This window comes from Hypanus sabinus, unplaced genomic scaffold (assembly GCF_030144855.1).
Source record: "Hypanus sabinus isolate sHypSab1 unplaced genomic scaffold, sHypSab1.hap1 scaffold_812, whole genome shotgun sequence".
Classification (NCBI taxonomy): domain Eukaryota; kingdom Metazoa; phylum Chordata; class Chondrichthyes; order Myliobatiformes; family Dasyatidae; genus Hypanus; species Hypanus sabinus.
The window spans coordinates 1-15659 of record NW_026781665.1 but is presented as its reverse complement, the minus strand read 5'-3'; the positions used below and the strand labels follow the sequence as shown (position 1 = coordinate 15659).

At 43.8% G+C, this 15659-nt stretch overlaps 1 protein-coding gene across 1 annotated transcript in view; it reads left to right on the top strand.

Annotated features, from left to right (window-relative positions):
• LOC132390243 (carcinoembryonic antigen-related cell adhesion molecule 5-like) overlaps positions 1–15269 on the top strand; it is a gene marked incomplete at its 3' end in the record, with an annotated part of 83368 nt that extends 68099 nt beyond the window's left edge. The window contains exons 5-8 of the mRNA XM_059962853.1: positions 7503–7778; positions 10810–11070; positions 13254–13529; positions 15205–15269. Coding sequence (XP_059818836.1) covers positions 7503–7778; positions 10810–11070; positions 13254–13529; positions 15205–15269 — 878 coding nt within the window. The remainder of the gene's footprint in view (positions 1–7502; positions 7779–10809; positions 11071–13253; positions 13530–15204) is intronic.
• Positions 15270–15659: the final 390 nt, after the last annotated feature.

Sequence of the window (15659 nt, the reverse complement as noted above, 5' to 3'; positions counted from 1 at the left end):
CACGGGGACTCAGCTATTCATCACTCCTGAATGATCTGTCCATCAAATAAGGCCACTCCTTCAGTCCACTGAGGAATGTTTCTGGGCAAAATAGTAGAAGATAACAAAACCCTTGCAGAAATCATAATACAGTAAATCAACAGTCTCTCTCCCCTTTATTATCCGTAGCAAATGTTCTTGCCTGTTTTTCGTCTCTTTCTCATGGTCAGCATAGCAACAGTAATAGTTTGTGTTTCTCAGGGGGGTGGTGGTTAACTCTGTACCCCCATTGTACATCAGGTCTGTTCATCACTCATAACATACCCATCCTTCTGGGAATTTTCGCCAGGGCAAAATTAACTAAGAAAGCAATGACTGAATTACAGAGTTTAACAAAAATACAGAAGTTGTCTTAACTACAAGAATAATATAGATACACGTTCAAATTAACATCTAGATAAACAATCAGCAATAACATTATCACTCCCCTTTACATGTTGTATTTTAATATCAAATTTTTAACAACAGACTCCAACTTAGTAATCTCCTATTTTTATTTTTCATGTTAGCCAAAAAAATATACGAAAGGGCTTGTGTTCTTAGCTTAGGTGTATATTACAAAATGTGAACCAATACATGTGTGATGATATCGTGGTACGTTATAAAAGTTTGTGCAAATACTAATCTCTATTTTACTGTTAAACCTAACATTCGATCTTTCATGTTGTTTTTTTTTTAATCTTTCACATACTTTGTCAAATTCCCTCAAAATCAGATCGTGTTGTTCAAAGTGGCATTTCGACAACCTTTGTCCCTTTTCCACTTAACTCTCACGTGGTTATCTTGCTCGCCAGTGTGGAATAGGCCTTCACAGACTCTCACCAATGTTTTCCAAACTAAGCCCATTTGCTGAACTTCCACACAATTCGATAATTTTAAGCAAGTCATTAATTTTATCTTCAGGAACTTTCATTCTGTTGGTTTTCAGTTTAACAGCTGCAGATGATCCCTCTTGGTCAAAACAACATGTCAAGTTCTGCCTCTCCAAATCACGTACTTGAATAACATCAAGTTGTTTATCCTTAAATTTCCAAACAAACTGTAATTGATTCACAGGCACATTGTTAAGAAGCCATTGTTCAGTTAAGGGTCCCTTCCCTATTGTCAATCCTTCTAAAACCAATTCAGATTTTATATTTTCTTTTTTTAAATTTACGAACACCTTTCCCTTCTCCTTCAATAATATTCACGTCACCAGCTTTCATCTCACCATTAACTTTTAACACACCTTCTAACACAAACAACTGAGAATTCTCACTTTCCACTGGTACCAAGGTTAACCCTTTCTTCACTGAACCACGTCCATCTGACCCAAAAGGACTGCATTCCTTTTCAACTAAATCAGATACCTCATACATTTCCAGAGTTTCAATACTAGGTTCAGTACCCTGTACATCCACACCCTTCACACCCTGGACACACGTAAATGGGACATCTACCTCTTCCAGGCTTTCAATATTCTAATTTACAATTTTCAATATTCATTTTTCAAATTCTAACTTACCCTGATCCTCCCAGTTTCTCTCTGGGCAACTCCCCTTCGGAGTAAACACCACCTTGCGGGTTAAAACAACCTAGTCTGCGATCCCAGCAGACTCCCTCGAGGTAGCGGCATCCTTTTCATCTAGGACAGCCCTTACATCATTATCGGGAACATATTTAAATTCTTCAACTGCAAACTGCTCTGTCAAGCCAGGCAGATCGTCCGTGTCCAATCCTGGACCTTCTAACTGCCATATCTGTTTCTCATCTTTACTCTGTGTCTCTATAAATTCCCTCCTGACTAAGGGTAGATCTAATTACTCTCCTTAGATCCACTATCCTCCGTTTTACCACCGTTTAACTCCTCTTGGTACAGGGTCGGTAAAAACGTCTCCGCCAAATCAACACTGGACTCATTTCAACTGGCTCCTTTCTCAGCCGCCTTTCTATACATGCTGCGAGTTATTGCGCATGCGGGATAAATCTGCGAATCTATGGGCGGGTCCTCAGCACTCGCAGGCTTACTTGTTAATTTCACTGCTGAATACACATCCCAAGAATCTCTCCAGATCCGCACGGGAATCGGAGTTTCTCCTTTCTTCACATACACCGTCCCTTCCGAGATAAACTTCTCACGCCCCTCTTGTGCTCTATCTACCTTTTCCTTCCTCCTCGATCCATTGACCGGCTCAATGCAACCAGTCGGAATTGCTGTTTTCCCTTTTCCTGTCTCCTTCTTCGGAGCAAAGAATTCAGATGCTAAATGGCCTGCATTCCCACAATTATAACAGGTAAAGCTAGGAAACTTCCTTCTAGCCTGCTTTTCCTCCTCCTTACCTTTTCCACCAGCTCCCGGCTTATCTACTGCCTTAGCCGGCGAGCTTTCACTACCGTCCCTACTCCCTCTCTGGTAACTCTTATTTGAGGAAAGCTTTAACCTGTGGGTTAAAGCATACTTATTTGCTAACTTGGCAGTCGCAGACAAAGTCTCTGTCACCTGCTCATCCAAGTACGTCTTCATACTCTCAGGGATACAACTTTTAAATTGCTCCATCAGAATTGACTGTAACAGTTTATCATAATCTCCAACCAGGACTTTTGGGGCATACCAACGGTCACAATTTATTTGCATCTCACGGGCAAACTCTAAATACGTGTGGTTCCACGGCTTTCTCAAGTTCTGGAACTTCTGCCGGTATGCCTCTGGCACCAACTCCTAACTCCTCAGTACGGCCCTTTTTACTTCCTCATAATTCCTAGACTCATCCATGGACAATGCCGAATACGCTTGCTGAGCCTTCCCCCTAAGTAGGGTCTGTACCAGAACAGCCCATTTTCTCTCACGCCGGTTCTGATTCACAGCCTCTTTCTCCAAGTGGAGGAAGAACTTATCGGCATCCATTTCCTCGAATGGAGTTACCAACTGGATCTCCCGACCAATCGTGAACCTCTCATTTGGGTCTCTTCCCTGCTGTACCTTTAACGTCTTTATTTCCAGCGCATGCTGCCTCTCTTTTTCCCTTTCCTCCATCTGCCTTTCAGCTTCCACTTTCCTCCTTTCAGCTTTCCTTTCTTCCTCCTCTCTCCTCCTTTCTACTTTCCTTTCTTCCTCCTCTCTGCTCCTTTCTTCCTCTCTTGGCCCTGCAGCTTCTCTCTCTGCTTCCAGCTGCGTTATCCGAAGATCATGCTGCCTCTTCTCCTTTTCCTCAGACAACCTTAATTTTTCCATCTCTAACTGAACCTCCCCCTCGGCTTGTTTCCTCTCAGGGAACAGGTCAAATACATCTGGTGTGAACACACCCTTGGATACATAATGCGTATCTATTTCTGTATATCCAACTTTCTCATCGATGATTTCACCTCTGGGAGATCTAATCGTTTCGCAGCATTCACCAATTCAGCCTTCCTGGCAACCTCTAATGCACCCGCAGTCGGGTCTTTTAAAAATTTGACAATGTCAATCTTTGCTGGTTTCCCGTTTGGTTAATGTCACAACCAGATCAGATAAGGGACTTTTATCCCGATTCACTTGCCCCTGAAAATGTTATCAAATCCCGAACGAGCCCCCAATTTGTTACGTACCCCGTAACTCGGTGTCTAACCAGCAGAGAAAGAAGAGTCCGTTGGTGTCTGATGGTACTATAATTAAATATGTTTATTAAGAAAAATAAGCAAAACCATATCAATGATGCAAATATACATATAAAAGAAGTTAGCAGTAATAAACCTAAAAGTGTAGGAATAATAATAATAATAATAATAAACAAGCTCTATCGATGTCCAGGGGTAAATAAATTGTCATAGAAAAGTATAAAGTTCAGTTCAGTTCATGAGTGCTGATGTAGTTATGGTTGTTGTATTGTAATCGTTGGAGAGAGAGAGAGAGAGAGAGAGAGAGAGAGAGAGAGAGAGAGAGAGAGAGAGAGAGAGAGATGTAACAGCTACCGCCAGGCAAACCTTATTTTGCTTTCTTAATCCGTCGTATCTTTGTGGTCATTCAGTTATGACCCCTCGGTTGTCAGCCAGACTGTTCTTCTGTGGTGAACTCGCCACTCTGACATGAGTGGGCACACACACAAGTCCACAACGGCTTGCTTTAACACTGTGAGCTTTACTGAGCGATCTCCTGATTCGGTCTCCGAAGCCCCCACCTTTCTGTTGGTCCCAACACTCAATCAGTGTCCACTGGCGTGTCTGGAGGGTGTCTCTCCAGAGCTGTCTTTTTATCCCTACTAACGGGGACTCAGCTATCCATCACTCCTGAATGAATGTGTTCATCAAATAAGGCCACTCCTTCAGTCCACTGATGAATTTTTATGGGCAAAACAGAAGAAAAGGAAAAACCCTTGCAGAAGTAAATCAACAGTCTCTATACTCTCTCTTATCTGTAGCGAATGTTCTTGCCTGTTTTTCGTCTCTTTCTCATGAGTAATTGTATAGTTAGCCAACCTTAGTTTTTCCATCTTTAACCGAAGCTCCCCGACGGCTGGTTTCCTCTCAGGGAACAGGTAGATGGGGCGGTGAAGGCGACATGAGGCGTGCTTGGTTTCAGCGGTCAGAGCACAGAATATAAAAGTTAGGCTATTATATTGTAAATTGTACAAAGCACTGGCTAAAGCGGCATTGTATCAGAATCAGGTTTATCATCACTGAAGTGATGACCATAGCAACATTAATAGTCCGTGTTTCTCGGTGAGGGGGATGGTTAACTCTGTACCCCCATTGTCCATCAGGTCTGTTAATCACTCTTAACATACTGTTGTCAGTAATTCTCCTCTAAGCTTACCAGTGATTTCCCATCACCTTTCTCATTGTCAGGTGACCCTTGCCTGAAGTGAATTAATTCCTAATTCCTTCTTCACCAGCTCCATTTATTTGTCAATTGTCTCGTTTTTTTTTTTGAAATGTGAGATTTTGAAGCACCATTGCCTCATATATTAAAACAGCAAGGAACCAATGCCTTCAGCCCAGCTCGTTTCCATGTCAACCACTTCAACTCCCTGCCTGTCTCAGCTGCTCCTTTCTGCCAATAACACCCCAAACTACACAGTCCTATTGTTTATCCATGCCTGTCCTAAATGTAGCAACTGCGTCCTCTTCCACCACTTCCTCAGCCAGCTCATTACAGGTACTTATCAATTTTAAATCTCTCCCTCTTAACATGTGTGGCTTCCCCCTAAATCTGGATGACGTTTTTCTATGTGAAAATTTGTTAAAGGCCTTACGGAAGTCCCCGTAGACAAACTCCACTGTCCCACCAACATCTCTCCCCCGTTGTGTACTGGAAATAACAATCCAAATGTTTTATAGACAATAGACAATAGACAATGGACAATATTATCAGATAATGAAACATTGAACCATTGAAAATCTGCAGCGCAATAAAGGCCATTCGGCCGACAAATCAGTGCCGAAGTTGTCCTTACCTTTACACTATTTCGGATTACTTATAGCCCTCTTTTTTTCTTAGGTGCATGTGTCCATCCAGGAGTCTCTGAAAACACCCTAACCTCTCCGCCTTCACGAAAGCCGCCGGCAGTCAATTCCTCGCCCTCACCATTCTCTCCGTAAAAAACATACCCCTGACATCTTCTCTGTACCTACTTCCAAGCAAGTTAAAATTGTGCCCTCTCGTAATAGCCATTTCAGCCCAGGAAAAAGACTCCGACTATCCACACGATCAATGCCTCTCATCATCTTAAACACCTCTATCAGGTCACCTCCCATCCTCCGTCACTCCAAGGCGAACAGGTCGAGTACACTCAAACTATTCTCTTAAGGCATACTCCGCAATCCAGGCAACATCCTCGTAAATCTCCTCTGCAGCCTTTCAATGGTTTCCACGATCTTCTTGTAGTGAGGCGACCAGAAATGAGCACCGTACTCTGTCTGGGCTCTCACCAGTGTCCTTTCTCGCTGCAACATTACATTCAGCTGTAAAACTCAGTCCGACGGTTGATGAAGGCCAATTCACCGTCCGCCTTCTCAACCATAGAGTCAACCTGGGTAGCGGCTTTGACTGTTCTATGGACCACAAGATCACTCTGGTCATCCGTACTACCAAGACCCTTGCCGTTAATATCCATATTCTGCCATTACTTTGACCTACCTAAATGAAGAACCACACACTTATCTGGGTTGAACTCCACCTGCCACATCTCCGCCCAGTTTTGCATCCTGTTAATGTCCTGCTGTAAAGTCTGACAGTCCTCCATACCATCCACAAGATCCTAACCTTTCTGTCATCAACAAATTTCCGAGCCCTACCATCCATTTGCTCATCCAGTTCATTCAAAAAAATCGCAAAGAATAGGGGTCCTGGAACAGATCCCTACGGCACGTCACTGGTCACCGGCCTCTTTGCAGAATATGACCCGCCTACCAATACTTTTTGCCTCCTGTCGGCAGCCAGTTCTGTATCCACAAAGCTATGTCACCTTGGATCCCATGCCTTCTTACTTTCCGTATAAGTCTTGCATGGTCTACCTTATCAAATTCCCTACTCAAAAATCCATACGTTCTACATCTACGGCTTTACCTTCTTCAATGTGTTTCGTCATATCTTCAAAAAATTCAATCTAGCTGATGAGACCCACTGGTCTATAATTTCCTGGGCTATCCATACTCCTTTTCTTGAATACGAGAGCAACATCCGCAACCCCCCAATCCTCCGGAACCTCTCCCGTCCTCATTGATGATGCAAACATCACCGCTGGAGGCTCAGCAATCACCTCCCTCGCCTCCTACGGTTTCCTGGCATGCATCCCTTCCGGTCCAGGTGACTTATCAAACTTCATGATTTCTAACATCTCCAGTACATCGTATTCCCTAATATCTATCGGCAAAGGGATTTCAGTCCGCTGCAGGTCATCCCTGCAATCGCCAAAATCTTTAACCGTAGTGAATACGGAAGGAAAGTTTTCATTACGTACCTCTTCCGATCCCATACACCCTTTTGTACTGTCTCAGTTGATTGGTCCCATTTTCTCACGTCTTATCCTCTTGCTCTTTACATACTTGTAGAATGAATTGGGGTTTTCCTTAATCCTGTCTGGCAAGGCCTTCTCATGGCCCCTTCCGGCTCTCCTAATTCATTCTTAAGCTCCTTCCTGCTTATCTGACAGGTTTCCAGATCTCTATCATTACCCTGTTTGTTGATCCTTTCGTAAGCTGTTTTTTTCTTCTTGACTCAATTTACAACAGCCTTTCGACACCACGGTTCCTGTACCGTGTATGCTTGTACTTCCCACCGGTCGCGATGAATGGAACATAGTTAGCCAACCTCCAAACTTCGGAATTTTCCCCGAACCCTGCAACGTCCATCTCAAAACCTCACGTCCATCAAATTGAATAACTTCTTAATGTTTACTTATTACGGAATAATAAATGTTTGATTTCATTTTCAGATTCGTAACGGAATTCATAAACCTGCAGATTCTATTCTTGTGTCGTGCACTAATCAATCTCCTTTGTTTTAACAGAACGTGTTTCCAATGTCATTGTTACATCCAATGCCACCAGACTGATTGAGTTCAGCGACACCGTCAGGCTAACCTGCTCTGCAACAGGCACGGATGTCTCTTACCTGTGGCTTGAGAAGAAGAACAAGATAATTCCTGGAGGCAGGATTGTTCTGCATGAAGATAACAGCACACTCACTGTATCTGGAGTGCTACGGACAGATGGAAGTTTCACCTGTAGAGCAAGCAACAAGATTAACGAAATCACAAGCTCTCCGTTTTCTCTTCATGTCAAATGTAAGTGTCCCGAGACTGCAGTAGTTACATATAATCTCACAGTTCCTGCGAGATACGGGGTTCCGTGAGTGTGTGAATGCATTAGTGATCGTTGCCTTAGGTATTAACCACTATCGACTAACACTGGGACAACTGAACAGTTAATTAGGAGACAGATCCAGGTCTATCTCGGACGCTGGGGAATTAAAATTAAAATTTTAAAGTTCAAATCCGAGTCACATTACGGCGACGGTTAAACTACCACTATGTCGGTACAAATCTGTAGTTCAGTTACTTCCCCTTTATCCTTAAACTGTGACCCCTCGTTCTTGACCTCCCCAACTTCGGAAACAACCTTGTTGCGACAAGCCTGTCCAATCCCTTTAGAATTTTATACGTTTCAATAAGATCCCAGCTCTATCTTCTAAATTCCAGTGAGTATAAGCCTAGCCGATCCAGTATTGCTTCATATGAATGTCCTGCCATCCCACGAATCAATCTGGTGAACCTTCCCTGTACTCCCTCGATGGCAAGAATGTCTTTCCTCAGATTAGGGGATCAAAACTGCACACAATATTCTAGGCGCGGTCTCACCAAGGCCTTGCACAACTGCAGTAGAACCTCCCTGCTCCTGTACTCAGACCCTTTTGCTATGAATGCCAACATACCATTTGCCTTTTTCACCGCCTGCTGTACCTGCATGCCCACCTTCAATGACTGGTGTATAATGACACCCAGGTCTCGTTGCACCTCCCCTTTTCCCAATCGGCTACCGTTCAGATAAAAATCTGTTTTCCTGTTCTTGTAACCAAAGTGGATAACCTCACATTTATCCACTTTAAATTGCATCTGCCATGAATTTGCCCACTCACCTAACCATTCCAAGTCACCATGCAGCCTCTTAGCATCCTCCTCACAGCTAACACCGCCGCCCAGCTTCGTGCCATCTGCAAACTTGGAGATGCTGCATTTAATTCCCTCGTCTAAATCATTAATATATATTGTAAACAACTGGGGTCCCAGCACTGAGCCTTGCGGTACCCCACTAGTCACTGCCTCCCATTCTGAAAAGGTCACGTTTACTCCCACTCATTGCTTCCTGCCTGCCAACCAATACTCTATCCACGTCAATACCATACCCCCAATACCATGTGCTTTAAGTTTGCACACTAATCTCCTGTGTGGGACCTTGTCAAAAGCCTTTTGAAATATAAATATACCACATCCACTGGCTGTCCCCTATCCACTCTACTAGTTACATCTTCAAAAAATTCTATAAGATTTCTCAGACATGATTTTCCTTTCACAAATCCATGCTGACTTTGTCCGATGATTTCACCAGTTTCCAAATGTGCTGTTATCTCATCTTTGATAACCGACTCTAGCATTTTCCCCACCACCGATGTCAGACTAACCGGTCTATAATTCCCCGGTTTCTCTCTCCTTCATTCGTTAAAAAGTGGGGTTACATTAGCCACCCTCCAATCCTCAGGAACTAATCCATAATCTAAGGAGTTTTGAAAAATTATCACTGATGTTTCCACTTTATCTTGGGCTACTTCCTTAAGCACTCTGGGATGCAGACCATCTGGCCCTGGGGATGTATCTGCCTTTAATCCCTTCAATTTACCTAACACCACTTCCCATCTAACATGTATTTCCCTCAGTTCCTCCATCTCACTAGATCCTCGGTCTCTTACTATTTCCGGAAGATTAGTTACGTCCTCCTTAGTGAAGACAGAGCCAAAGTAGTTATTCAGTTGGTCCGCCATGTCTTTGTTCCCTATGATCAATTTCACCTGTTTCTGACTGTAATGGACCTACATTTGTCCGGACCAATCTTTTTCTTTTCACGTATCTATAAAAGCTTTTGCAGTCAGTTTTTATGTTCCCTGCCAGCTTTCTCTCATAATCTTTTTTCCCTTTCCTAGTTAAGCCCTTTGTCCTCCTCTGCTGGTTTCTGAATTTCTCCCAGTGCTCAGGTGTGCCGCTGTTTTTTTTTTTTTTTTGCTAATTTATATGTTTCTTCTTTGGACTTGATATCATCCCTAATTTCCCTTGTCAGCCCCGGGTGCACTGCCTTCCCTGGTTTATTCTTTTGCCAAACTGGGATGAGCAATAGTTCTATTCAATCATATTGAAATTATCCCTTTAAAATTCTAATTCAGATTTGTGTTTTTTTTTCTCAACACAACGGAAGCTGATCCGAACTTGGTACAGTGAGCGCAAAGATATTATTTTTTTAGACAAATGGACCATTGAATCTGCCAGCGCTGTGTAAGGCCGTTTAGGGACTTTGATAATAACTCCGAACACCGGAAGGGACAGGGACAGTTTAGAGTGTAAAACGCTCACAGCCCTTATCAGCCCCACAACCCTTCATAGCTACGACAAGGTGGGGATACATTGCTTTAGTGCCAATGTGGAAATGGGAATTTACTGCTGTTAGATCTGGATGAAATTCACAATGTGCAGTGGTGTTACCGCCACCGGTCCTCACTGATAGAGACTAAACCTAGAATATTGGAACTGAAAACGGGTCCTACCGTAACACGTTGTAAACTGGAGTGTCCCTATAATTACACACGTGGGCAGTAACTTGACAGTATAGTGTGTGCCCAGATGACAGTCAGCCCGAACCCTGATTACATGAGTTATTGCATCTCCACTCCAAGTTGCCTTACCTACCCACGCAGAACGACGCTTTGTATTTTGTCTGTAACGTTTTTATGAACTCTATTCCACAAAACACACACCTGGGGAAGTTTTACGAAACGATACGCTTATGACTGGCGTGCATTGTATCCAGCTTGGAGGAGGAGACGGGTTTTGGGATATGAGGTAACTGTGCAATGCATAGTTTCGTAAAACGTGGATAATCTGACACTGTGTCCCGACTCTCCTCTTTCCCGCGCGTGGCTTCCAGCCGAATGCATTCTCCGGTGTGTAGGGGCGCTTTCTCTGGTGGTGGGCTGATCTTCCTCTTCAGATGAGGAACTCTGTTTCATCTCCTGTGTGATTTGTTGCAACCCCATTTGTCCGTTTCTTTTAGACGGACCGGATCGTCCATCCATCATCACTCAACCGCACTCGGCTTTTCACGTTGCTGGAAGCTCCCTCAGGTTAACATGTTTTACAGAGTCCCGCCCAGATGCTCAATTGAATTGGCAACTGAACGGTGCCCACCTACAAAGTGGGCAGGAGGTCGTCCTCGACAGCATCTCTGTGAGCAACGCGGGAAACTATACTTGTGAGGCCTATAACAGGGTTACGAAAAGGAACAATGCCTCAACCACGCAAATCAATGTGTTCGGTAGGTAGTCCGTACTTCCCTTTGTTGAGGTCCTATAATTAATGGTGTTGGTGCAGACAGGCCCGTGTAATCCAACTAAATGCCTGAACCCGTTTAGAATACTGACTAACAATATCAATCCACAACGTTGCATATTGATGAATAAGAATATTGATTAAGATGAAAATTGCAATTGTTCTGACTTGCTGATTAAATTACAAATGTTTACTTGCTGCAGTTAAGGCCAGAAGGCCGTAATCATTGGAAGGATATTTAAACCATTTGGCCAATGGAGTCCGCTCCGCCATTTCATCATGGCTGATCCAATATTCCTCGCTGTCCCGATCACAGCCGTTTCGGCATATTCCTCATGCCCTGACCAAACGAGAATCTATCATCCTCGGCTTTAAACTTACATAACGATACGCCCTGTACAGCTGCCTACGGAACATAATTCCCAGATTCATCACGTTCTGTCGAAAGAGATTCACTTTCGCCTTGGTTTCTGAAAGGATACCACTCTATGCGCAGGTTGTGCCTTCTGGGATTAGACTCTCCCGCCATGAGAATCATCTTTTCCACATCCACTCTAACAAGACCTTTCACTGTTCGATAGGTTTCCATGAGGTCTCCCCACATTCTTCTGAACTCCAGTGAGTAGAGGCCCGGAGCCATCAAACCCTCTTCTCCTGTAAAGCCGTTCAATCCTGGGATCATTTTGGCAAACTTCCTTGGAAACCCCTTCAGTTTAATCACATTCTCTCTCAGCGACAAGGGTCCCAAAATGCATCACAATACTCCAAGTGAGGCCTCACCGGTGCTTTATCAGGTTTCAGCATTACATCCTTCCTTTTATATTCTAGTCGCCTTGAAATGAATGCTAACATTGCATGACCCCTTGATAACCGTAACATCCAACATTTCATCAGGGTGTTCCACGCTGAGGGCTGATGCAGTTTGTCCACCAGTTCCTTGTTCCCCAGAACTACCTCTTCACTACCGTTTTTGAACGGCCCGATATCCACCTTGCTTCTCGCTTCACACTTGTTGTACGTTAAGACTCTGTGCCGATCTTCATTAATATTATTGGCTGGAGTGCTTTCTCATTCATCTCTACCTTCTAAATGACCTTTTAGTTGCCATTTGTTATTTTATCCAACCTCCCAATCATCTGCCTTCCCATTAATGATTGTTCCATCATATACCCTCCTTTTAACCTTCATGATGGCTTTGACTTCTCTTCTTCGCCACGGTTATTTCATCTTTCCTTCAGAACATTTCTTACTCCTCTGCCGTCATCCTCCGCCAGTGTTATTTTTCATTTAAATCTGGCCAACCCCTCTCTAGTGCTTCTCTAACTCCTTTTGACCCTCTGTAACACTGGTTCATCTAGTGCTTCTCTAACTCCTTTTGACCCTCTGTAACACTGGTTCATCTGACTCTTCAGCTTCCCCTTCTCACATTTCAGGATGAAGTCGATCATATTATGATCACTTATCCCAACATTCTTTTTTTCCATAAGCTCTCTGATCAATTTAGGCTCATGGCACAACAGACAATCTGGAGGAGCCGACGTCCTGCCGAAATCTGGCTCCACCAGATCTCCACGGATCCTTCTGTCAATCTGGTTCCCTTCCAACTGCAACTCCACTTAGGAACCTATCGTGCAGCGACAAGAAGCCTTCCCACAGGAATGTTTATCCCTCCCCAATTCAGGAGCAAACCGCCCCTTCTCTAGAAATCGCAACTTCCTTGGAGGAACCCATGATCATAATTCCTATGCTCTCCCTCCTCCGCCAACTCCGTAGCCACATGTTAAATACGAAGTCACCCTACTTTTGGCTTCGACAGCAGGGGGCACGGGTAGTTTATCCACGGTCCACGGAACAATTAAACTGTTGTCAAGTGCAATTCTGTTTTAGTCTGCTTTGCTGGAGAATGTATATTCATTCTGCAGGAAAATCCATGCACTGAGGAACATCTGAAACGGGAATAGGTTGCTCACCGAACCCTTGGGTAACAGCAGTAAAATTTTAAACTCAGTGCCGGCGCTTAGTTCAAGCTGGATACCGACGTGATATCGAAACACATAGGGATAAGAACTGGGAATGCCGACGATATTGAGTTGGCAGCATCCAAATATTATGTTCGTGATGTAGATAAGACCCCGTGTAAATCTATTTGCATTTAAATTGTATTTACAGAGACAGTGACTGGGGTTACTGTCGTGGCCAGTGATCCCAACCCCCTGGAAGACCCCGATACCATCACACTCAGCTGTCACGCGTCGGGCACTGTTCAGACACGGAAATGGTTCAAGGATAACCAACCCATCCAGGGAAACGGCAGAATATTTACATCTCCCGACAAGGCGAAACTGACTATAATCAGAGCTATCAGAAACGACCGAGGGACGTACAAGTGCATCGCCAGCAACTCATTCAGCAGTGGTGCTGGAGAGACCAACCTGCAAGTTTACTGTAAGTACACAGTTAGTCAAACGCGCTCATTTGTATCAGATATTACACTTACCAGCATTTGCTCCCATCTTTTCAATGAAGAGAGAAGGTCATAATATCCCGGATCCACCAGGATTTGACTCTAATCAACACTTTTTTTCATTTTATAAATGGATCAGAGAATTGTACCGGAGCGTCCAGTCATGTCCAATATTGTGTCAAACCTGACATTAGCTTGTTTTGTTTTGTCAGTCCCCTGGGGTAGATATGCCTGGTACAACGGGGACAATCTCCTGCAGACAGGGCAGGAACTCACCCTTGTGTCAGTGACAATGGGAACAATCTCCTGCAGACAGGGCAGGAACTCACCCTTGTGTCAGTGAGCTGACTTTGGGAGTTCTATATGTCGGACTAACCAACAGGACCAGTTATCTTACAAGATGTATTTAGCGCACAAGTTGAGTGAATGTGTCTTTCATTCGTCCATGTAAACCCGATGATCAAAGATTCAAACCATGTCCCTCTCACGCTGTCCTCACGCCCTACCTTCACTCCTCCTTCTAAGTGGCCTACCAGAATAAAAATAATAATTGATTTAAATTGATTCAATATCGAGACCAGCGACCAGAAGTTTCCGGAGCCTGGAACAATTATCATTTCTTAATAAAGATGAGTTTTCGCCATGTAAAATATATGCATGTTTTCTGTGTCATCACCAAAAACAGATGAAAATTGTACCTTCCGGGCTGGCGCGATCGTGGGCATTATACTCGGTTTACTCATCATGGGCCTGGTTGGAGGATTCAGTGGATGGCTGTTCGCAAGAAAAACTGGCGGGTAAATGCATATCTCTACGAATTTCGCTCCTCCCTTTAATAATTGAATGTGAATTTGGGCAGAAACGACTTTAGCTGGGATCAGTGCCATCTGTGGACAGAATCAGCATTCCGTCTTCACGGCGAAGTTGTTTGTCCGAAACTTGTCTGAAAGAGTTCAGCGTTCAGCAATATGTGTGTGAACAGCATTATCTGTCAAAAAGGCCAAAGCATTTTTGTCTACTTAACCCATCTGTCGATGCTATCGAACTCAACTGGTACAGGTCATCCGATAAACAAAACGTTATTAAGGGATATCTGGAGAGAATCGAATGGAATTATAGAGGCCATTCTCATTCGGTGCATCAGCGCAGGAAATTAAGTTCCTGACGGATTATTTTCTTGTCCTTTGTTTCAGTTTATTCAGCATCATATATCCACCGAAATCTAAAAACGGCACGAGCAGAAATTCCGGATGGAAAAGTGAGTGAACTCCGTTTCAACTGTTCTAATACTGAGTCCAGGGGAATCTCAGCATTTGATTTTAATTTAGGAGCTCATCGTCCACTGAAGCTGGAGCTGGCCATCCGAGTGAATGGTCACGGATGATGCGAATTTTGCCGTTGGGTTTCCAATTATTTTAGCTGAAAACTTCTGCTGAAGATTACAACATCAGCGAACTAATGGGACGGTAGTTCATGCAACTTAAATTCTCTTCATGTTGATCAATATCGGCCCTCAATTCCTGGTTCCGGTGATTGTTGGGAAGGGAGTTCATGCTATCAATGGCTTTTTCTTCTGGGCCGGTTTGACGTCTGCTGTGTTCAACAAAGCCACCTGACGCTCTGCACCCTTGTGCCATATCTGTTTTGTTTCCTCAGGTACCTTCGATACAAAGAATGTAAACTCATCGGAATATTATGAAAATGTCCAAATGGATGAACAGGTTGGATGTTTGCATTATGTCCGTGATCTCACTCATTTATTTGCCAAGAGGGAAAAAAGAACATAATTAATGTGATGGGTAGCGTCCATCGGACCCTTCGGCACAGACTGGGCATTTAACAAGATCCTGGATGATCGATCCCGGATCTTATTTTCCGATAATGGAGAAACAATACAATATATTCCGCAAAGTAGACCCAAACCTGATGGCATGATCATTGATGTTACCCCTCCAGTATTTCTGTTCACTTCTCTCTTCTTCTATTTTCCACTCCGGCCTCTTACCTCTTTTCCTCACCTGCCCATCAACTCCCTGCAGTGACCCTCCCTCTTCCCCTTCTCCTATGGCACAATTGCCTCTGAAATCGGATCACTGTGGTTAAGAATGCGT